We start from the raw sequence: 21,820 nt of genomic DNA, 5'->3' as shown, positions 1-21,820 counted from the left end.
AAATGCATTCGACCTCTTTCCGAACATAAACGCGGTGTCTTATACGTTTCGTTATCATTGTAAATCGTTCTTGATGAATTTTGATATGAGCTCGCGATATATATCGATACATTTATAAGAGTCAATGTTAAATATATCACGGCCCCAGATATTAATTGGGATTGAAATTTAAAAAAAAAAATCCTCGAGGAATTTTTGATGGAAATGCATCCCTAAAAATAATTCTGACGGAGAGAATTCTTCGAGAAAGACTCGCCATTAAGCACGCTCGTTATCAAACTTCGACTTTCCGCCTCGAACAATGGCTTTCGAGGCATCATCCGTTTATTCTCATTATTTTGTCTACGGCAGCCTCGGTCGTGTAAACGGTCGTGCCGCATAATGCGTAAATCACGGGGCATGGGTGTGCATAAGTGCGTGCGTATTTATGCACCGCATGGTCTCCCTCTTTTCTCTCCCCTACCTGCCAGTCATGTCGGCACCTATACGCGTCGCGAGAAATCTGCTCCGGCTGCGAAAAATTTATAAATTGTGTATATCGGCGTATTTATAGCGCGGTATTTTTAATGTCGCTATAAACGAGAACGAACAACACCCTCCTCGGAAAAATCGTAAATTTTCGCGTAGAGCTGAAAATCTCGCAAAATAGTAAATATACCTACAGTATATTAGTTAACAGAATATATTAAATGTCCGCGATCTCCTGTCAATAGCCGGCTATTTACTTCCAAAGCATAAAGTTCTTCAACGGATTATGAAATCGTAAACATCACAATATCTCGCGATTGAGTGAGTCGCGAGAAGTGTAGTGTGTCGCCAACAAAGTTGGAAGCGGTACTACGGTCGCTTTAACGCGTCGTTGCATCAGCTGACATTTAATTGAGACGCTATAAATCCGACAGGTGAGTTATTCCGGATACACGAGTCCTTGTAACTGTCATCGGTAACACGTTGAAACATTTCCGTTCGCCAAGTTTATGCTCGTCCCCGTTGCCGCATTTGGCGATTGGCGCATTCTGATATTTCGATAACACTCGACCGATTGCGCGATGACAAGAGATAACATTTTTGGATCTCGTATGGATCGTTTCTCGTTACCCGAGGTGTCACTACAGCTCGAGCGAGCGTAATCGAACGCGCAATGTTTCCTCGAAATAACGAGACGAAGTCGCGAGAACGTCGATCGATCTATATATGGCTCGTTCTTATTATTTGGACTCCTTTGCACGAAGAATCGAAAAAAATTGTCGGGTCAATTTAGTACGAGTCAATTATTCAATTAGATATTCAATTAACGTTTTTTTAATTGCGCGACAAGGTTTTTTGTAGAATACATTGAGAAATACTCGGGTGGGGAGATTTCTGTAAGTTCTAAATCTAAATTATATACTTAAAAGAGACGGTAGAAAACAACTTTAATTTGTCGAGACAGGCGTAAAGGATTATAAGGAATGTAGCGATCTTCTTGTTCGTTCACCGTCAGCCGGTCATCTGATAAATTGAATTTATTTCGGCTTGATGGAAGAAGATCACTGTGTTGGAACACGAACACGCCCTTCTTACATGCTTCTAATTACGGAGGACAATCAAAGCCACGGGTGCCAATAAACTCCCTATGTTATTTCGACGCCACGATAAGGTTCCACGGATGAAAGGAGTCCGCCGACTTTCAAGTACGTTATATATCGGGTATTAATATCTCGGTATCATTGTCACCGTATATTTTACCTCAAATATTCTGCGTACGCGCTGAATAAATCTTATGTTGGAATTTCGTGGCCCGGCAGACTCGTTCGAGTCTGGTGAAAACGTCTGGTTTACTCTGACGAATATTTTAGAGATCGGAGAATTTTTGTGTGATGTATTGACGCGTGTAAATTATCGCGAGATTTTCGTTGAAAGTGTCAGAATCGCCGCAAGATTGTTTCGCAGAAACTTAAAAATATGTGACCGCCAAACGATCGTTTTTTAATGATTTACAACAATTAATTGTGAAGATTTTTTAATGATTTGTTTTAGCAATCTTTGCAACTTCTTTTTTAGTTTATAATCTCTCTCCCTCTCTCTCAAAAAAAAATGTGAACAGATTATAGATCTCAAAGAATTGAATTGTAATGCAATGTGCCGTGAAGCTCGTTATAAACGCTTAAAGATAACGCATATAAACATCGAGAACCCGCGAGATTTTTGAAACGTCTATATTTCAGCGGCAACAGATTAACACATTCACCGCGTACTTTGCACACACGGCCAGGTATTCCCAATCGCTCCATTCATGCACTTAAACGCTTTGCAATCGCAGAAGGGGGCTACTTACCGGAGTGCATTTAAACGATACGGCTACCGAGGTACGCGAATCCTTATTATCCACTCAGACTACATCCTCGTCAGGGAAGAAAATCTTAGCAAGCGGATAAGCGGCGAGCCACGCCATTTGAAAGGAAACGTTAAGCTTCGTTTACACTCGAGTACGCACGTAAGTAAAAAGGATAAGAAAGTAACATTTGTTTGGTTTTAAATCTCTAGTGAAAGGGATAATCAAGGAGAGAGAAGTTTTTACAATATCATGAAAATTGATAAATAATCGATATAAATGGTCAACAATTATCTAGACAACAGATGGGTGAAAGTCTTCCAGAATTAAACTTGTGACTTGTGACTCGTCACGCATAAATCAGCGACGAGAAATAAGTAAACGATTTGTCACTCGATTGTACATAGAAACGCAAAATAGCGAGACACGGTCAGGACGCAATTTCGTGTGAGGAATTTCGCTAACCCGACGAGCAAACAAGCGGCCAGCCAAGTGGCTATTGACTATAGGTCGACCGTTTAATGGCGCCGGAAATACCGCGCGAAACGGTCACACTCTCGCGCTCTCGCGTATCTTTAAGGCTGTCGCTTCTCGCAGGTAGTCACCGGGTACTTCGCCGTACCGTGTCTAGAAAAAAAGGATATCCTTCTAGTACATAGGTACGCCCGGCATCCTCGAGCGTCAAACGTCGAGACGAGATTCCGAGAAAGTTGAAAAGTGTGGTTCGGATTTGTATGTGCAACAATGTTGCGTGACTCAAAAATTGTCACGTTTATTTAGAATTCAATCTAAATTAATCTATGAATTTATTCAGCATTGTTATATGTATAAACAGTATTTAATTTTAAAAGAGCGTAATACAAATTTTGAAATTTTTCATAAGATTAAATTGCGCGATAAAAATACTTGTCGTAAAAAAGTATATATTAACATAATTATACATTTAATATACAAGTAACAAATATTAACATTAAATAATTATTAAGACCCTAATATTAAAAAATCAATTAGTATAATAAAAGTAAAAGACTATATCTTGAGGAGATGCTACTCAAAAGATAAAAAAAAATGTTTACTATGGCTGACAGGAGGAAAAGTAGACATAATAAGAAAAAGAGAAAAGGAATAGCATCATTGATTAAATCTATCGTTTAACTTTCCTTGGCGACTTATTATGATGGTAACGCGAAATTCTCTTGGAAACGACACTTCTTTTTCAACTGGTATCTTCGTCCGGGAACGAGAGTCAATGTCAACGCGATAGACAAGGAACAGCCCGAAGAGGATCATTGATCGTCGCGCGATTTAACGACGTCGAACATTACGGCATTCATTTTTGTCTCTTTCTCTTATACGACAAGCCACGCGAGTTGCATAACGACATTACTACCGGCAATTACCGACGACATCTTCTTCTGTCCGGTACACGGAAGAACTGTCATTGTCGGAAACGATTACGCTGATTTGAATCTGTCTCGTTCGCGCCATTCGTTAGTATTATGTTGCCGTCCGTGATGATATCGCTTGTCTAATCAAAGGACTAGTCGAGATAGAACTGGTTTAATTTCTTTTTAAAGCATTCCGTCATAGCTAAAAATGCGTTGGTACACAGAGAGAATTTTCTCTTGGAATTTACCCTGAAAATCACTGTAATGGGACAATGGTATTGGAAGAATTTCATGAGTTTCTCTGATTAAAATAAGAATAAAAAATATTAATACGTTAATATTTATCACAATCAGATATAAAATATATTCGATTAATTTTAATAGTATTTACTATAAAATTCTTCCAATACTATATTATCCCACGATTATCATAATTTTCAGAATAAATTCTAAGAGAAAATTCTCTCCGTATAGAATTTTAAAAGGAGAAAAGAATGAAAGGTCGCGATAAAAATAGAATACTAAAAGAATACAAAAGATTCACAGAAACGATCAATCTAATAATTGAGAAATTCATTTTTGCAGACGAATGTGTGTTGCGAGATCGCGGTATTATTATGATACTTGCTCCGAATTCCAATCCTTCCACGTGCCTCGACACGCATTTATAAAGATTTTAATCTGACCCGTTAGCGTTATGCATCTGCGGTTTGTATCTGCAAATCTATTATAGCTTGCGCGGTCGCGTTTTGTAATTCGCATTTTGTATTCTGCAATTGAAAATACGGCTCGCCGGCACATCGATACTCGTTCCTTAACGATATTTCTCGTCTCATACAACGCGCTTTATCGCCGTCCTAAGGAAGTCCATGGGCGTTTATGTCTATCGGTTTTTATCTCGATTACCGTTCGCCATAACCATTTGCATAATCGCTCGTCCCGTTTATTAATAGCATATGCTTAACGCAATTCACCTGATTTTAGAAAGAGCAACGCGCCTGCATGATACGATCCTTTGATGAATTTTCCTTCGCAATCTAGAGATCTGGAAATTTTCGGCGAGAAATATATAATATTGACATTCGTTTCGGAAATTCGTGTTGACTATTTTATCCATACTCGTTCGCACCTTCGCGCGGAATGTTGTTAATCAAGTGTCACGCAAATGTATACTGCCATTGAACATACCTGTCATTTAACGGCGCCAGAGCGCCGATTTCGTTGCATATTGGCGCGGCTGATCGCGAACTCGAATTGATCTCGCATTGATTTATTTATCGGGCCTGAATGGCGCCTGCACGAAAGACGAAGCGATAAATAAAGGTGCGTACGTCGCGATAAGCGTGAAAGCATACGTGGTCCCCGCCAAATGGTGACGGTGCGTCGCGCGGTGTTGTGCTACAACATCATTAACCCACTTTTTCATTATCCGCGTCGATCGAAGCAACACTCGTCTTTATGTCGGGGGAATGCGGAATACTACCACTGGATCAGAATTTCGAGGAAACTCGGGCGCAGACGGTTGAAATTCTCGTTGCGAAATCATTCTTCGTGAAGAACGTTTCTCCATGTTAGCGCCAATGTTTGACGAGAAAACTGACTCTAATCGGTCTATCGATCTTGTGATAATTAGCTACGATACGATGTCCGATCGAATCAACAAGTCGATAATGAGATGTTTTTAAGTATCGGTCCGTATCATTCATTACGCTCGAGACAGCCGAGAAAATTTTCTCTCTCTCGTCGTTTAATAATTATATTAAGTCGCACATGAATATACCGTTATTAATATTCCTTCTCGCGTCGATATTTAAATTAATAAAGTGCATCGTTTTCTGACACGCACTGAATGCGTCAGACTATAATCGGACTATTTCTTCAGGAAGTGCTCTGTCATTCGGCAGACTGTTTGTCACACCGTCGCGAATCACTAGGATCGAACAGATTTATTGTCGAGCGGTGCGACTCAAAGAGATGACGCGACGCACGACACGTTGACCTCGTACGACTCGCGGTCCGCCTAGAATACGTCCTAGAAAGAAACCCGGTTCTCTTCGACCGGACAGGATCCGGAGGTTAAGACGTAAAGTAACGGCGCCCTGCTGTGCACCCTGTCGCGACGGGTCAGCACCCTCGTGTTCGCGCACATGTATATGTACACGCGTGCATGTTATATCCCGGACAAATAGGAGATCGCACACAAGGAATTTCAATTTGTAAGCGGTAGAATTTCAAAATTGAAAAAAATTCAATTCTTAAAACGATATAGGAGATAAGACTTTGTGAGAGAATTCATGTATATATATTTCTCTCAGGCATATATATAATTATCATATATATTTAAATAAAATTAAATAAAATTAAAAAATCTATGTATTCGAATTGCAGTTGTGAATTCTAAATGAATCGAACCTTCGTAATTCGATCTGCATCTCTCGGGACGTTCGTAACGAAAATGGAGTCTAAAAAAAAGGAAGTCTAAAAATACCGGGTTCGGTTGGGCAATAAATAACGAAAGTCTCAATCAATACGCAAACTCATAAATCAGATTTTATCGAGCATGTAATACGAATGTGTCGTGCTATTATTAAATTTCTGCGCTCCAAAAATGACGTGACATGACTTTATTCTTATTTTATCTACACTAAGACCTCCTTTCATAGATACGTACACACGTGTTATATATTTTGTTTAAGAAAGCATTTAAAAGAGCTTACGAAGATACACAATCTGTATATGTATGTACGTCTGGTCGTAAAACAAATCCCGCATTCGTACGTTTTTTTTTCATGTGCACGTCGACTGATTTACACGCTGGAGACACCCTGTTTTGTAATCCACGTAAGCTTCATATTTCTGTCGAGATTCCAAAACAGACACATGGTGTTCCTTGCTGTTGACTTCATCGGAGAAAGGGCTGAATACGATTACATACGATAGTAAGGAGGTTGATCATAATGTGTCATCTGGTGATACTTACGCTCGGAAAAAAAACAACATTTTCCGTTGCAATAAAATATTGTTTACACAGCTGAAGTACATTCTCGTCAATAATTTTGTACTTTTTTTGCTATCATTAATATTAATTAATTTTTTAGCAATAGAACGATGTATACTTTAACGAGTTACGAGATGCATACGAGATTAAGAATCGCATGCTTATAGCGCTTATTAATTAATCGAGAGAGCTAGGACGGAAATTAGTAAATCGTCGGAATCTCTTATTCGGGGACTTACAAAACGCAACAACAACACTGTGCTACTTCAAACACGCGTGTGAATAGTCATGTGGCGTAGTTATAATACTTAACATATATTTTCATAAATTAAACTTTGGTTCTTCTCTTTTCTCTCTGCATCTTCGATCTATAAATACTTAAATATTCTTAACCAAGCTCGTTGAAACAACCACAGGTGGCCGGATGAATTTTTTCATTCAATCTTTATCATAAGTCGGATCTCGAAACTAAAAGAGTTCCACGAAAAACATTATTTTTTCAATTCTGTTTACTAATGGCGTTTACAAAGCGTTCGAAATTTTTATATCGCATAACATTGCATTAACAGAATATTCAAGATTAATAATAATTCGCTTATAATGTCACATTTTTATTTTTGCATCTCAAGTCTACGTACAACGTCAAAGTCGGTATAGAGACATTAGCACGTATTAATATCCGCCATTTCCACGCGCGCGTCAAAGCAGGTCTTCGGCTCGCGCCCGAAATCAAAACATCTTCCTGATCTGCGATCAAAGCTAGTTTCCTCTGTGATTCTGAGAAACTCTTGGCACGACGACGCGACGTGACGTACGAAAGGCGCCAAACCGTCGTCGCCGTATGCACCGACTTTCGGTATCTTAAAGATCGCGATAATCCGTGTGAGTAACCCGTACATAAGATGTACCGATTTATGAGAAGGCAAAGTGTAAAAATATATTTCAATGCACTTACTCGCACATTATTATAATCATATTAAACTTATAAATATATATTATATTATTTAAACAAAAAAAATTGTGGGGCAAAGTGCAATCGATTCAACGATCAGACGAGCTGTGCGGGCGCGTTTCGATGCATCAGCGTGCACCAAATGTATTGCAGCGTGACTCGAGATCGATTAGGGACGCTTCTCCCGCGGCGCGGCAAAGGAGCTAAAGGGGCTCCTCGGTGCATACGGAGTCTTTTTGTTTTTCGGCGATCGCCAGCACGCCAGAAGGAACTCACGACCTTGCCGCCCACAATCCCGTCGACTGTCAGAACTGTCAGTGTTTCACAAGTGGGGTCGCGTCGTTCCTTTTACTCCTCGGGCATTTCGTATTTTCGTCGTCGTCGTCGTCGTCGTCGTCGTCTCATCATCGTCGTCGTCGTTGTCGTGTTCGCTCTTCTTCTCGCAGCCACTTTCTTTACTTCCTTTCACCGTTTTACAATTGAACAATTTTATACAAATTGACCCTATGTTAAAAATACTTTCCCTCGAAACAAAATGTTCGTAATATTATATATATATATATAGCATTTTTATATATATATTCCCGATTTATTTTAACCAAAGAAATCTGTGCAAAACAGTTTTCAACTTATATTTATGTTATTTTAAAATATACACATTTGTTTGAATTTTTGGAACTTTTGAATATTTATATATATGTATATGACAACTAGGATATATTTATGTATTCTGTGCAATTATATATATGTAAAACGGTGACAACAATAATGCGGCGTGCGACAACACGAGAAAGCGTTGTTCGTTTAACGTGTATTCAGGCCCAGTCGCAGTTTATGTAGCCGTCGCGACACACGTGTCATGCACGCTATGCATTTTAGACGAATTACAGGTCGAGAGATCTGGTGGTTCGTTAACGAGGTAAAGCGTTCTCTGTGTCGCGAACTGTCGCTGTCAGCCATAGAAAATCGTTACCACTTGTTACGGTTTTAGCGGTGTTTTTCTTTTCTCAGTTACCGAAATTATAAAACTATATGTATTTAGAGAAGTTAAAAAATATATATATCAACATTATTATACTTATCTTAAAATTGTGCAAGACTATATATAAAAGAGATAACGAATTATAGAAGAAATATTAATTCTTTCCATATATGTACATTTCTTTTTACACGTTATTCTTAATCGAAACACTTTATCGGAGGAGCTGAAATAGCAATTTAAATACTTTTTTACGGCCTTTAGAGTCTCTGCGAAATTATGAAAAAGGCTGCGGCAAATGATTCGAGATTAAGACATTCGAGATTCAATGACTTCATCTTGCGTTATCTCTTTCGTTATAAAATGCACGATTCAGAGATATAACCTTTCCATTTCTACGATCATCGAGCAGGTCGGTACATTCTATATCGCGCATTTATGTACCGTTGCTGAATATTTTTCGAGGCGCGTACAATAATCTTTAATTGCGTATCGTAAGGCCTTCGTAAAGCGCAGATATTTCGCGACTGTATCTTTTCGGCTTTTATCGTGCCAGCTTCAGCGTCCGGACTTCGTAATGTCGCAAATGAGGTCCAATCTCTCCGGATTCGCGCAAGAGCCACATAATTGTCCCGTATCACGAAACGGCTCGTTTAATGCCGGATTTGATGTAGCCAGTTTCATTAACTGCCCTAAACTCGCCTTCGTCTTCAGTTTTCGACTCGCTATATGCTCAATGCTATCTGACCGCGTTTCTCCCTCGGTTTTTTAATAAATGGTCCTGCCCGATAATTATCATTTCAATCATTCATTTACAAAGTTACGCCCGTAAGACGAAGGACTGGTCGATAGTTAATTTTGGCTAACGATCTCTCGTCGTTTCCTCGTTTCAATATTACATCGAAGTTATTTGTAAAAAAAGAAAAAATGTGGCAGCGATAATCGACCGGCGCGTTAAGTGAAATGAATTGCTTCTTAATGCTCATTCAGCTCAGATTTCTTCGTACAATGTAGCAGGTCGCGCAAACAACAAAAATCTCCGGGAACCGTCCATGCTAATTCACCGCAAACATTTTAGTTCTCGCTCGCGAGAAGAGAGGGTGAAAGTATCGAATTCTATGAAACATGGCGCGATCGTGCCAAGTGACTAGATCTCGAGATTTTTGAAGGCGCCAACAGCAGACGGTTTCCACGACTTGGACTTGGAGGATACGCTTTGAAAGCGGATAAGTTCCGACCGACCCTTTTTTGACTTTTCGGCACGAGATTTTCCTTGTAGCTCGTGCTAATCCAAGACATGACCGGCGCGGCGTCGCGTCGCGACGAGGGATCGTGAGATCCCGAGAACAAACACGAGGCGAAGGCATACTTCTTTCCTATCTTTGTGACGAACGTGTTTGTTCTCTTTCTCGCGCACGGTTGTCTAAAATCCACATAATTACTGTGAGAACCGAGAGCCACCGCGTAAGCGTCGCGCGAGCCTCTCTATGGTGAGAAAGGGAAGAGAGAAATTCGAGAGTCGAGCTCCTCAAAGGGATACGCGTTTGTTTAGGTGGTGGTCGATCTCTTTTGTTTCTGTATCTTGTCTCGAACACGAGAGGAGGGTTGCGAGAGAGGAGGTCTTCCCTGGAGTGGAGCCACTCGGAACGGGTGCCTCTACATACTCCGGGACTACTCTGTTCTCGTGTTGGGCATCGCTGACGCGCGCATGGCACGTCCGTTTGTGTGTGAACGGAATGTAACTCTTCCTTGTGTGTTACGTCGCGTATACGGGGCGGCATGGTCAAATATTGAGGAACATGTGAACGGTAAATAATCGGGAGGCCTTAGGAGAAGTTAAGCGCGGCGAGATTTCCCACCCGGTCGCTGTTTGCCTCAATTTAACGCGCTTCATAGACTAGAGAATTCGCTTCCACGAACGGATGCATTTCTATTTGCTACTCATAAACGAAACATCGAGCGAGAACAAACATGTATATATAATATATACGAGACGTTGCGATTTGCCAGCATTTTTCTTTCTTTCTTTGTCGGATTAAACCCGCAAGCTCATCTCGTGCTTTTTATCGCTTTGCACGCGTTCGGAAATGAATTGTACATTCAACAGATTGTCGACCCCGTGTGATCTGCTCCGAATGATCGGGTTTGACGTTGACTGTCGCGAATATTACGAGACGTCACGAGTCGAGCGATAAGTCAGGATGGATTTACAGCTAATGCTGACTGTCGATCTGCGTAAACGTAAAACTGTAATCTATGGAACCGACGGCGGAAAACGTCATAAGATAAAGTTAAACGTCAAGCAAAGTCGCGTCTCGTAAAACCGTCACTCGAGTCATCTCTGAAGTCAGCGAGACGTTTCATGGCCAATATCTCTGGGAGGGAAATTTGCTCTCTGCTCTCTGCTCTTTTCGTGGAAAATAAAGCGCCTATATGCTCGTATTGCATCAAGAATTAAAAAATTAAATCACGAACAGATTGCTCTGCAATTTTGTCTTGGAAAAATTATTGAAATATTTTCTCTATATTAATTAATTACATATTTTGGATATTTAATATTTTTCAAATTGGATTTATAATCATGGTTGTGAATTATGCAAGCTCCCAAATATAATATCGGTAAGATTGACGGAATCGAGTCGAATTATTTTTATATTTATTAATTACAGAATTCGATCAAAGTTCTAAAAATAAAACTATTTGCTACACATTAATCCATCTTTCATTTCCTCGAAGATTTGACGTTAATGTCGCGGATCTCATCTCGCGATTTCGGTACTACAAAATTCGCTTCACGGATCTGTTTATGCGTTTCTCCACGCCTGTTTGCGCTCTTTGCGATAATAAAAAAAAAAAGATTCTCGTACATAAACGTATCGACTAAAGGCACCGCCCGCCCCCAAGCTTTTATTGTTCGACGATGTGACATATCGAGCGACACAAGACACCGTTAACAACGACGATATATACTTATTATTAACCGCTCCCGCGCATTGATTTACTTGAATTGTCAGCAAGAGACAGCCGCTGGTAATGCATCATGCCAGTATTATCAGTATGGATGCAAATATACCGGGTGACATGTGGCATATTCAATTAGAGCCGGTTTACGCCCGCCATGCCTCGTATTAATTCACCATTCGATGCGCTTTCTCGGTGCTACCGGAGCTGATAAAGCAGCAACTCGAACCCGGGCTCATAAACGGCTTACGGACGCTCTAATATTCGTGGCGTGACATACTATTGTAATACGCTCGTAAAATGGATGCAAATACAAGCATTGCTAAAGGCTTTCAATCATACATGAGACACGTGACAACTATAGAACCTGCATCAAGACAAGATTCCGATGTGTTTATATGAAAAACATATGAGTTTAGCTGACTATGTTGTGCAAGACAAAATGCATAGATTGATAGAGATGGATTATGTAATCACCTTTGAGTATATAAGATCTATCTGTAGCTGCAATGCGCTTTCTCTCTCTCTCTCTCTCTCTCTCTCTCTCTCTCTCTCTCTCTCTCTCTCTCTCTCTCTCTCTCTCTCTCTCTCTCTCTCTCTCTCTCTCTCTTTCTGTCTAAAAAGGTCGAAAGGCGAAACATTCGAAATTGATAGTTATGCTAACAGAATTACGTGCCATTGATAGAAAGAAAGAGGATTGATGTTTGTTAGCGGCAACGGTTGCAACTGCTGCCAACAAGGTGCGATTTGTGCGTCACAATTCAATACGGGTTCTCGGGTACCCGCCCACAATCATTTCTCCATGATGGTAGACCACAGTTAGATACAATCTACGAGTCAATTCGTGGGCCGTTCTTGTGCCCGCAACGTGCACTTAGAGAAACCGGCCGATTCTGCGAATAAGCATTACTGAATCGACGTTTATTTCCGAAATTGAATGGTAAGATAGTTTCCGTTACCGAATTGTTCCCATATAGAGAAAAATGTCCAAGATAAAATTCAGTAAAATTATTTATTAATTATTCACAATTTGAATAAAATTATTGTTAATTATTGTAAATGATGCAAGTGTACTTATGAACTAAGCTGTTAATCATTCGTAAAATTATTACGTAGAACATAATATTTGACGAGATATTATACGTTTATATTTTCTTCACGTATTTAATACTGAATACTATATATGTATATATATATATATATATATATATATATATATATGCGACTTTATATCTTGTAAATTATTTTATAAAAATTTTATAAACATGTTTAATTGATGTAGAAATGAATATCTTAACGTGGGTGGTTATTGATTAGAATTTTCAAGCATAATTCGCAGTAAGAGATGCAATAATATACCATCAGCCGAGGTGACGAGAAGGCGAATGAGAATAAATGAAGTGAAAAACATTTAGAAGGAGCGGCCTCTTTACATCGAAACTCACTCTCGGTATTTATCATCACTGTAACCGCTTAATCCCTTGATTAAGCCTCAATGTGCGATGAAACTGGATTGCTAAGACATTTGACTGGAATTTATACTTTTTTTTTTACCGATTTAATCTACGTTACGATGCTACGTTACATCTATTGCGATGTAAAATAAGAAATAATCAACGGTAAAAAAAATACGCGGTTAAATTAATCACTTGTCGGATTTATCGCAAACTTGAAGGGAACAGAACGATTTCACAATCTTATATAACGTCTCTTACACGAGCCGATTATAATGAAAAAGAGAGAAAAATTACGCGACGACATTTGAGTGCTGCTATTTTGATCAAGTGTATTTATATGTATTTTGTATGCAATGTATCTCTTCATTAATAGTTTTGCCACTATCTTACGGAGCTCATATTCAACTGTGTATACATATAACGATTGTAATTAATATATTTATTGTAATTATATCGCTCGTGTCCTCGTGCGCGATTATTCACTAAAGAAATTCTCCTTTTGGTGTCATAAAACAGGTTCACGGCGTTTCACTTACCATAATTGCGAATAATAATAAATAATACGGCGGCGAATTAATGTTACGTAGTATATAAGCGATTTTCCTCGTAACGCGCAATCCACAGACGCGACGCATGTAATGATACGGTAAAAGCTTAACGATAGTCTCTGCGATAAGATTGCCGAGATAGTAATCTTTGCGAAATCGCAATAGATTAAAGTTTCTACCATCCTGTGTCGCATATGACCCTGTGAACTCTTTAACTATCCGTTTATCGATTGAAAGGTCTCCGTTGAACGGCAAAAATAATGTCAGAATAGATAGGCATTATAATAATTGTAAAGCAAAAGTGAAAGATATAGCGCCGCGAGTTGTACATTATCATTCTTCGTTAAGTGATATTTGCATTCGTTTGGGATGTGACTTTTTTCTTACTCATACGCGAGCCTTGTATATATATACCTAATCTTCATTATTATTTTAACTTTATTTTCATTTTCTAATAATATTTAATTTTGATATGCAATTCCTTTGTAACTATTTTATAGAAAACATTCGATTAAAGGCAAAGTGTCAATAATCTTCGACCGTAAAATCACGGCCGTGTTATTTTTCACGGGACGTCCCATTACGCCGAAATAATAAATGAAGCGCGATAAAAAGGCATGAAATCAATTGGAGACGCAAAGAAGTAACGCGAGTGCCCGGGACGCTAATGCACGCGCAGAGAGCTCGTAGAGGTCCTGATGTACTGACGCGATTTATCACTGCGAAACGGCCCAATGGGTGTTAGCTGTCAGGTCGGTCGACCGTCGATTTGTCAACCGACTGGCTGGCAACGTGCGCGAGCTTTGACTAACTTTGTCGCGTGAATCGCGGGCCGGCCGATGCTGGTGGCGATGGCATCTTGACTTCGCGCTAATGCGACCGTCAGAATGACACGCTCGAGAGTGCATAAAAGCACAGATCGTATATCAAAGAGGTTCCTCTCCGTCTGTCTTAATCCTGCACAGCTCGTGCCGCGATGCCAGAGTTACACCGTTGTTGCGCGAATATCTCGAGGAAATTGCGCACTTTTTTTGCTTTCGTTTATATATAATAGTCAAAAAAATGAGATACGTGGCGTACTATATAATTAAGTACGCGAATTAAAAGTCAATTTTTTTGCGTAATAATATTTCTTAGACAAAAATTAAATTTGTTCAACTGTAATAACTCAGTGACGCATAAAAATAAAGCAAATACGATGGATTATACGTGTGGGACATGATGAGGAAAAAAAATTTAGAAGCAGATTTTAATAGATTTCGAAACACGATGTGGAAACACTTACCTTAATCAATTGCTTCTATTAGGCGAGATATTCCAAGTCGAGATTCAATTACTCCGATCGTATGTTGTGGCATCTCACGCGCGCACTAAAGAAATTTACTGCTAAAATTTTATCTGATCGCTTAAATTACGATCGGTGTCGTAATATAGCGTGCATGCAGCTCGACTTAATCGCTTCATAATATTCATCGACTCGGTACCTCCTGTTACAAGCATTTTCCTAGATATACTATCGGCAAAACGCCCAATGCACAGTTATAACTCACACGATGGTATTAACTCTTCACTGTCCTGCTTTGGACTCGTCATATTTCATTTGTGTGCGCGCGAGATGCCATAAACTATCAAACTACCTATATCTTATAGTCGTAAATTGTTAGACAGTTATATTCCTGTGTGTGAAACAACGGGTCATTCTCTTGTAACCGTAAATATTCGCAAATCGTAAATAATATAATGCATAATAATCGAACCTGCGAAACTTTCTTAATTTATAAATCCTCCAATAATAAATAAAACGTAATAATGTCGTTTATAAGTATTTTGGATAAAATTTGTGCGGATATGCTTCGCTTTCTCTACGCACCGTCGTCGAGAAGGAAATTACGATCTTTACGGTAAATCTGTAAAAACGGGAGCTTTTGCGGCGACCGTGCGGTTTGGTATGCCATCGATGCGGCTTCTCGCAAATTTGCAGTCTCTTTACTGCGTAATGACGTTACGGCATCCTCGTGTTTTCACCCTGCTTTATGCATTTATGCATTTCATGGGAAGAGGAGACGAAGGCGGGAGGCGAGAAAAAGAGAACGAGAGAAGGCGGAGGTGAGAGACGCATCTCAGGAACCGAGCAGGTAAGGGATAATGAGAGGGCGGCCGATGATGCCGGTTTAATCGTCTCGCGAAATACCTAACGGCTGTTGCGCACGACGTTGTTGACCACGATCGCCGTCGAGTAGTATACCTAACGTGAATTTGCTCAATGAGGAATGTCTCCTGGCATGAATCATCCGGATCATCGTAAGTTGTTTGCTCGGGGCCGCACTTTTTCGACCGCATGATCGGCAGCCCCGAGCGATTTTGCGCTTTAAAAAGAATTCGAAAAAAAAGCAATATTACATTTTTACGCGAGATAATCTCTCAGAACCTTAGGGTATCTTTACTCTCTTCTTCTATTTGTCTAATCCCGTAAACGCGAAAAATTACACAACGATTACATGAAGAAAACGTAGGCGAAATGTTACGCGAAGACCAGCTGAGACGCCTTGCCGGCGTTATCATGAGACATTTGCTGACGCAAAGATTAGAATAACACGCGAATCGGCGAATGTGAATGCAGTCCGTAAAAAATTATTATACCTCCAATTTAACGATCTTTAATACTCGATGATCACACTCTCTTGCACGCGGGCAGACCTGTATGTTCAGTAATTACAATGATACACGAGAGGACAACGCGTTGCGCCAATAAATTCTCAATCATAAAACCAATGGCACTCTATATATTCGAAAACGTAATTAAAGGAGGAAGAGAGGAAAGAGAGAGGCATCTGATATATATATATATATATATGCAATTATTATTAATTTGAAATTGGTTTCTGATCGCTCAAGGCCGTCGGCGCCACCCTCTTGTTACTTCTGTAAAAATACAGCGACCGGCCAAAGGATCTATAGACGGCTTTCTCGGAAGCTGTGATTAGACGCGGTTCGAATTAGACGTAAAGGCAGCAGAATCACGCACGGTAAATTACGCGAACGACAAGCAGCGAGATGGAATCTGACACAACATTTTTACGCTCGTCCAACGATACTTATATATCAGTCTCCGTTTCCCGCTTTGTTATTCGTAATGGGATTAAGGGCGCACGGTAATGCAATCCGCTGCTGCGAGAGATCCGAGGCGGATCGCGCGCGGCGGAAAGTGATAAATGAAATAGCGTCGCGTCTCCGCGCGTCTCTTTACGGGGCGTTAGGCCATGAAATTGTAATTTAATTGCTTCGCCTGCGAGTCGTCCCCGTTCGGTCGGTCGACCGGCCGCAATTTGCATCCGAAATTAAAAATCCTCTCCCGAAGACGCGGACTCGCTTCGACTATCGCTCGCGCGATAAGTTCTTGCAACGTCGAGGCGTGTGTTGTTTGTTAATTATGCGCGTGAGCGCATTCTTATTAAGTCGGTGTTTAAACAAACAATGTGTAAGGAAACAGGTTCAACTAATTACACTGCGTGTGGCCGGGTATAATGTTTGAACATAGTTACGATTTTTCGCATTAATGAGCCAGATCATACGAATGGGTACATTGATTTGATTTCGATTTAAAAATTCATTTTCTTCGAAGAATGTGTAATATCTCATTGGAAAATATTAATATATACGAATCTTTTTTTTCTATGGTCTATTTGATTTACACTCGCCAGGTCACCGAGCTCTGAATGAATTAATTATCGCGGCGAATTATCATTTTGCTCGTAAAGACGATCAATTGAGAGGCTGCGCTTGCACCTCGCCTGCTTTTATGACTCCTCGCAAGAAGTTGCATACGGATAGTATTTACATTATTTATTGCGCAAGCATATACACCTTCGGTAACTCGATTACAGACGAATTTACATAGTCGAACTGAAAGCGTTTGTAAACCGGCTTGTAAATCTTGAGTAGATCAGAGGTGAACGGTTTGCTCATTAAAATATCGAAAGCCTCATCTTCTTTTTAAATAATAATATGAAATTTCTGAAAATTTATCGATTTATTAAATGCAGCGTACGAATAAATATAAGTAAGAGTGCTAATATAAATTTCCTACAAAGACATACTTCTATCTCGGATCTAAGTTGCGCAAACGAGAGATGAGTGATAGCAACACAATAAGGCAACGCGCAAGTGTTTCTCAATGGACAATTGTATATATATATTATATAGACCATAATTGATTTAGTTCATCGATTTGTCACGTTCACGTGTATTCTATTTTTGCGAGATAAACATGTAAAATGCTGTCCGCCGTGGACCGCGTGGAAATTCATCATTCTGCACGGTTGCATGTCCTTTTCCCTATCCATATTCACCCTCTTTCTCTCACCTTTCTACGCGCGATCTATCTTCCTTCGAGTTCGCCGCGGAGGCTGTCACTTCGCTGACACCGAGATCTCGTTTGATTATATATTCTCTTCTCCCCCATCTCCACCGTAAGATTCGACACGATGATAATAGTTCGTCATTTCGCCCACAGAACGTTGGACAAAATTTGCATAAACATTAGTCACGTTCCCTTTCTACATTCCGATACCACGACGAACACAAAGTGGATTACGATGCTAACCACGAGACGATAAAGTCCTAAAGCGATTCGAAAAACAAACGATCGGTAATGGTCAGATAATGACGCGTTTTACAATTAATGAAATTATAATTTCAAATGCCATTACAATGCTATTCGGTCGATATCGATTGTCATTCAAATCGAAACATTTCGTTATAATTGATCGCACGACGTGACGTCTGTATATCGATAATAACGCCGTGAGAACTGAAAGTTTTATGCGAGAGAGAACTGGATTTTTTTAATGAAAAAAAAAAGAAAATAAAATGTCGTCTCAAGATACAACCGAAACAGCTTATATTTGCCTTTGAAGTTTACCGAGACGTTGACATCGACTATAGTGATGCAAATGAGATTTTTTTCCCAGCTTCTGTGGGAGTTTTATCTCCTATTTGAGATATTTAAAAATAGAGAGAAGTGAACTTAAATACATATATAATATTCTAACAAAGAGATTGTGACAGAGAGACAGTATCAATAAAAGATAGTTCTATCCATAAGATTAGAAGAATATTATTAGAATTGAGATGAAATATTATCTCGTTTCATTTATAAACATTTCCTGAACGAAAGTAGTAATGTCTATTACGAAATAAAATGCAAGAAGCCGTAACGTTTACGTACCGATACTAACGAGATTTTTATGATAGCTCCGGTATTCTAAACACTCTGCGAGTTTTAATGTTTATGGCGCGTCTGGTAGCTTTTACTATTACGCTCTTCCGGTGCGCGGTTTTGGCGATTAACTACCGCGAGTATGTATATGTGTATATTTAATGTTTGTAGTTGTATATATTTACATTACGTTGCTGTACAATGATTGCGTTATTGCGAGTCTAAATAAAAAAGAACGGGGCTAGGAAAAAATTTTTTACGAAATTGACGTAAATCTTTCTTCAGAAAGATTATCAGAATCACTAACCTGAACTTCTCTTACTGAGCAGTAAATTAAAATGTTGACCTTTGTCGTTGGTTCGCAATAGAATAAAAAAGCGTATACATCGCGCATTCTGATAGATTCTTCATCTCGCTTTTTTTTGGCTGAATTAGCATTAACATAAACGCAACCATTAAATCCGTATTCAAGATTGATAACATGTGAAATGTTGTCATTAGCAACACGACAATTATATGTACATTTATCGAAAAATTATTTCCATTAACCTTTCGTTCCTCCATTAAGAAAAATTTGGATATATAGCATAATTAAAGGCTAATATATTACTAATTTGTTGCTAATTTGCTGTTCTCATTTTGAATGCGGACGTCAGATTGACGGAGGTCTCAAGTGTGAAATAACTAATCTACCTTACGTCCGATGGCATGATCAGACGACTATCTAGACGCATAGTGTGAGGGATCAATTTTAAATTATTATATCACAAAAAATATTGTTTAAAATAAAAATTATTATATAATAATTACAACATTTTTAAAATTTAATTTTTCGAGAATTTTTTGGTTTTATATTTGGTGAGTTTTAAAGTATATCCTCTTTTTTCCTCTCCATATATGTACTTTTGAAATAATTTATAAAAATAAATGCAAAAATTTTTGTGTTTTATCATTATAAATTTAAATTTTTAAGTATTGATATTTGTGATATAATAATTTTACGAAATTATGTAAGATAAAATATAAATAAATAATTTTACATTACCGATTCGATGACAACGGCATCGGCTCAACGGCAGATCTGTAAAATACAAAGATATTCAAATTATAGCAATATCTAAAGTCTAAAGTATAATTAATCAAAAATTATTGCAACTAAATGTTTTTATTTGTCCCTTTAAACATATATTTAATCAAAAAAATTACTGAATTTTTGAAAATACTGTTTTAGATATAAGCATATCTGTAAAATGTAATAAATAGAAATTCAAGTTTTATATTTTATTTCATGTCATTTAATGTATAAGTAATTTACAAATTTATTAATCTCAAATAAGACTTGAAATATACATATACCTATACTATCTAATGTATTTCATAAAAAAAAAGAAATCTATAATATTTTCTAAATATTATTTTACACGATGTACTTAATACAAATCACTAGCGCAAAGATAAATGGGCAATTAATTTCACGAATAACAGATATGAATTAACAACATTATATATTGCGCATGGTTATTAATCATTGTCATTTGATATTATCGTATATTTTTCCTGTCTCGTTTGTTCTTTCATTGGCACGACACTTATTCGCGAAAAAACGATTAAAAACGATTTATAGCATCCTACTCATACTAGAATATGACGATCTTGTAGCACTTTATGTAATACTCCTGACATTCATCGCGTACGTCACACACTTTATACAGTAGAGTAGTAGAGCCTTCACAAGTTCGTCTTACAAGATTTTGATCTTCTCTATATGCATATAAATAAATAAATATATATATGTATGCATATCTTCATGTATATAATTATTTCTTTTGAAATTTTTTAATGATTGTGTAATTGTTGCAATCATATTTATTGTTAGAGAGATAATATGATGACACAGAACAGTTTACACTGTTAAATTGTGTCGATATCGTCGTAAGAATGACAACAAGAGAATTAGAATGTATAAACAATATAAATACCTTTATATTTTTGTGAGCAAATATATTGTGTCAGTATTACACAAAAATAGAAAAAGACAAATTAGAAAAAAAGGAAAGATCTAAAAAAGTATGGACAGTATAATTATGTATAAGTAATTTATAATTTTGTTAATTTACTTGTTAAAATTATTGCTCATTTATCTTTGCGATAAAAATTGATTTGTTATACATCGTACCTATCGTTATAATATCATGTATATAAAATATAATATAAATCTCTTATTTTTTAATATTATTAATAATATTTTAATATATGTATATGTATGTACATCGCGGAATATTAAATTGTACAATAATTTTAAAATAATTTGCGGGCTAGTAATTATAATAATTATATAGAATAATTGCATTTCTCGTATTTCTCGATATACCGCTACCCGAGTTTCATTATGCCAATGATGATGAAGCTATAGAATAAAGCGCTAGTGGGAGTGAGATATAATTTGCATGCTGATGAGGTATAGTTGGTATGCTGATAGAGTATAGTTAGCGTATTGGTAGATGATAGAAATTCATATTTTGTGTGTATGTGCGTGTATTGATGTATTGTATATTGTAAATACGTAATATATCATGTGAAGTGCGATCATTCTATATAATTATGATAATTAACAATTAACAATCCGCATGATTATTTTAAAATGCTTGTATCATTTAGTATTCTGCATTTATATAATCACGTGCGTTATACATATATATGTACGTTTATAAAAAATACAGTATTCTAAAATATGTTGTTATTTGTTCTAAAATATATTATCTCTCTTATGTATGAATCATTCGTTAAATTGTAATTGAATAAATTAAATTCAGATTTTATCAAAATAATTTATATGAAAATCCATATGCATTAAATAATATTTTTATTTGAATTCTTAAATCAAACTTATCTACAATACAATCAAATATTAGGTAAATTGGAATAAAAATTTCCACAAGATTTTATGATTGGAATCGACATTTTATTCAGAAATTAATCTTGATCGCGTTAATAATCACGAAAAA

General features: G+C 37.8%; 2 protein-coding genes across 2 annotated transcripts in view; one reads left to right on the top strand and one right to left on the bottom strand.

Moving 5' to 3' along the window:
• The window catches only part of LOC146720402 (uncharacterized), an 87,694-nt gene that overhangs the window by 43,001 nt on the left and 22,873 nt on the right, over positions 1–21,820 (bottom strand). Inside the window, exon 4 of the mRNA XM_085488609.1 lies at positions 19,861–19,896. Coding sequence (XP_085344735.1) covers positions 19,861–19,896 — 36 coding nt within the window. The remainder of the gene's footprint in view (positions 1–19,860; positions 19,897–21,820) is intronic.
• LOC114934640 (uncharacterized) overlaps positions 1–21,820 on the top strand; it is a 66,247-nt gene that overhangs the window by 23,647 nt on the left and 20,780 nt on the right. The gene's annotated exons all lie outside the window — the stretch shown is intronic.

The sequence above is a fragment of the Nylanderia fulva genome, unplaced genomic scaffold, assembly GCF_048542155.1.
Source record: "Nylanderia fulva isolate GAGA-0341 unplaced genomic scaffold, ASM4854215v1 Scaffold7, whole genome shotgun sequence".
NCBI lineage: Eukaryota > Metazoa > Arthropoda > Insecta > Hymenoptera > Formicidae > Nylanderia > Nylanderia fulva.
Note: the sequence above shows the minus strand (reverse complement) of the source record. Positions and strands in the feature narration are given on the sequence as shown.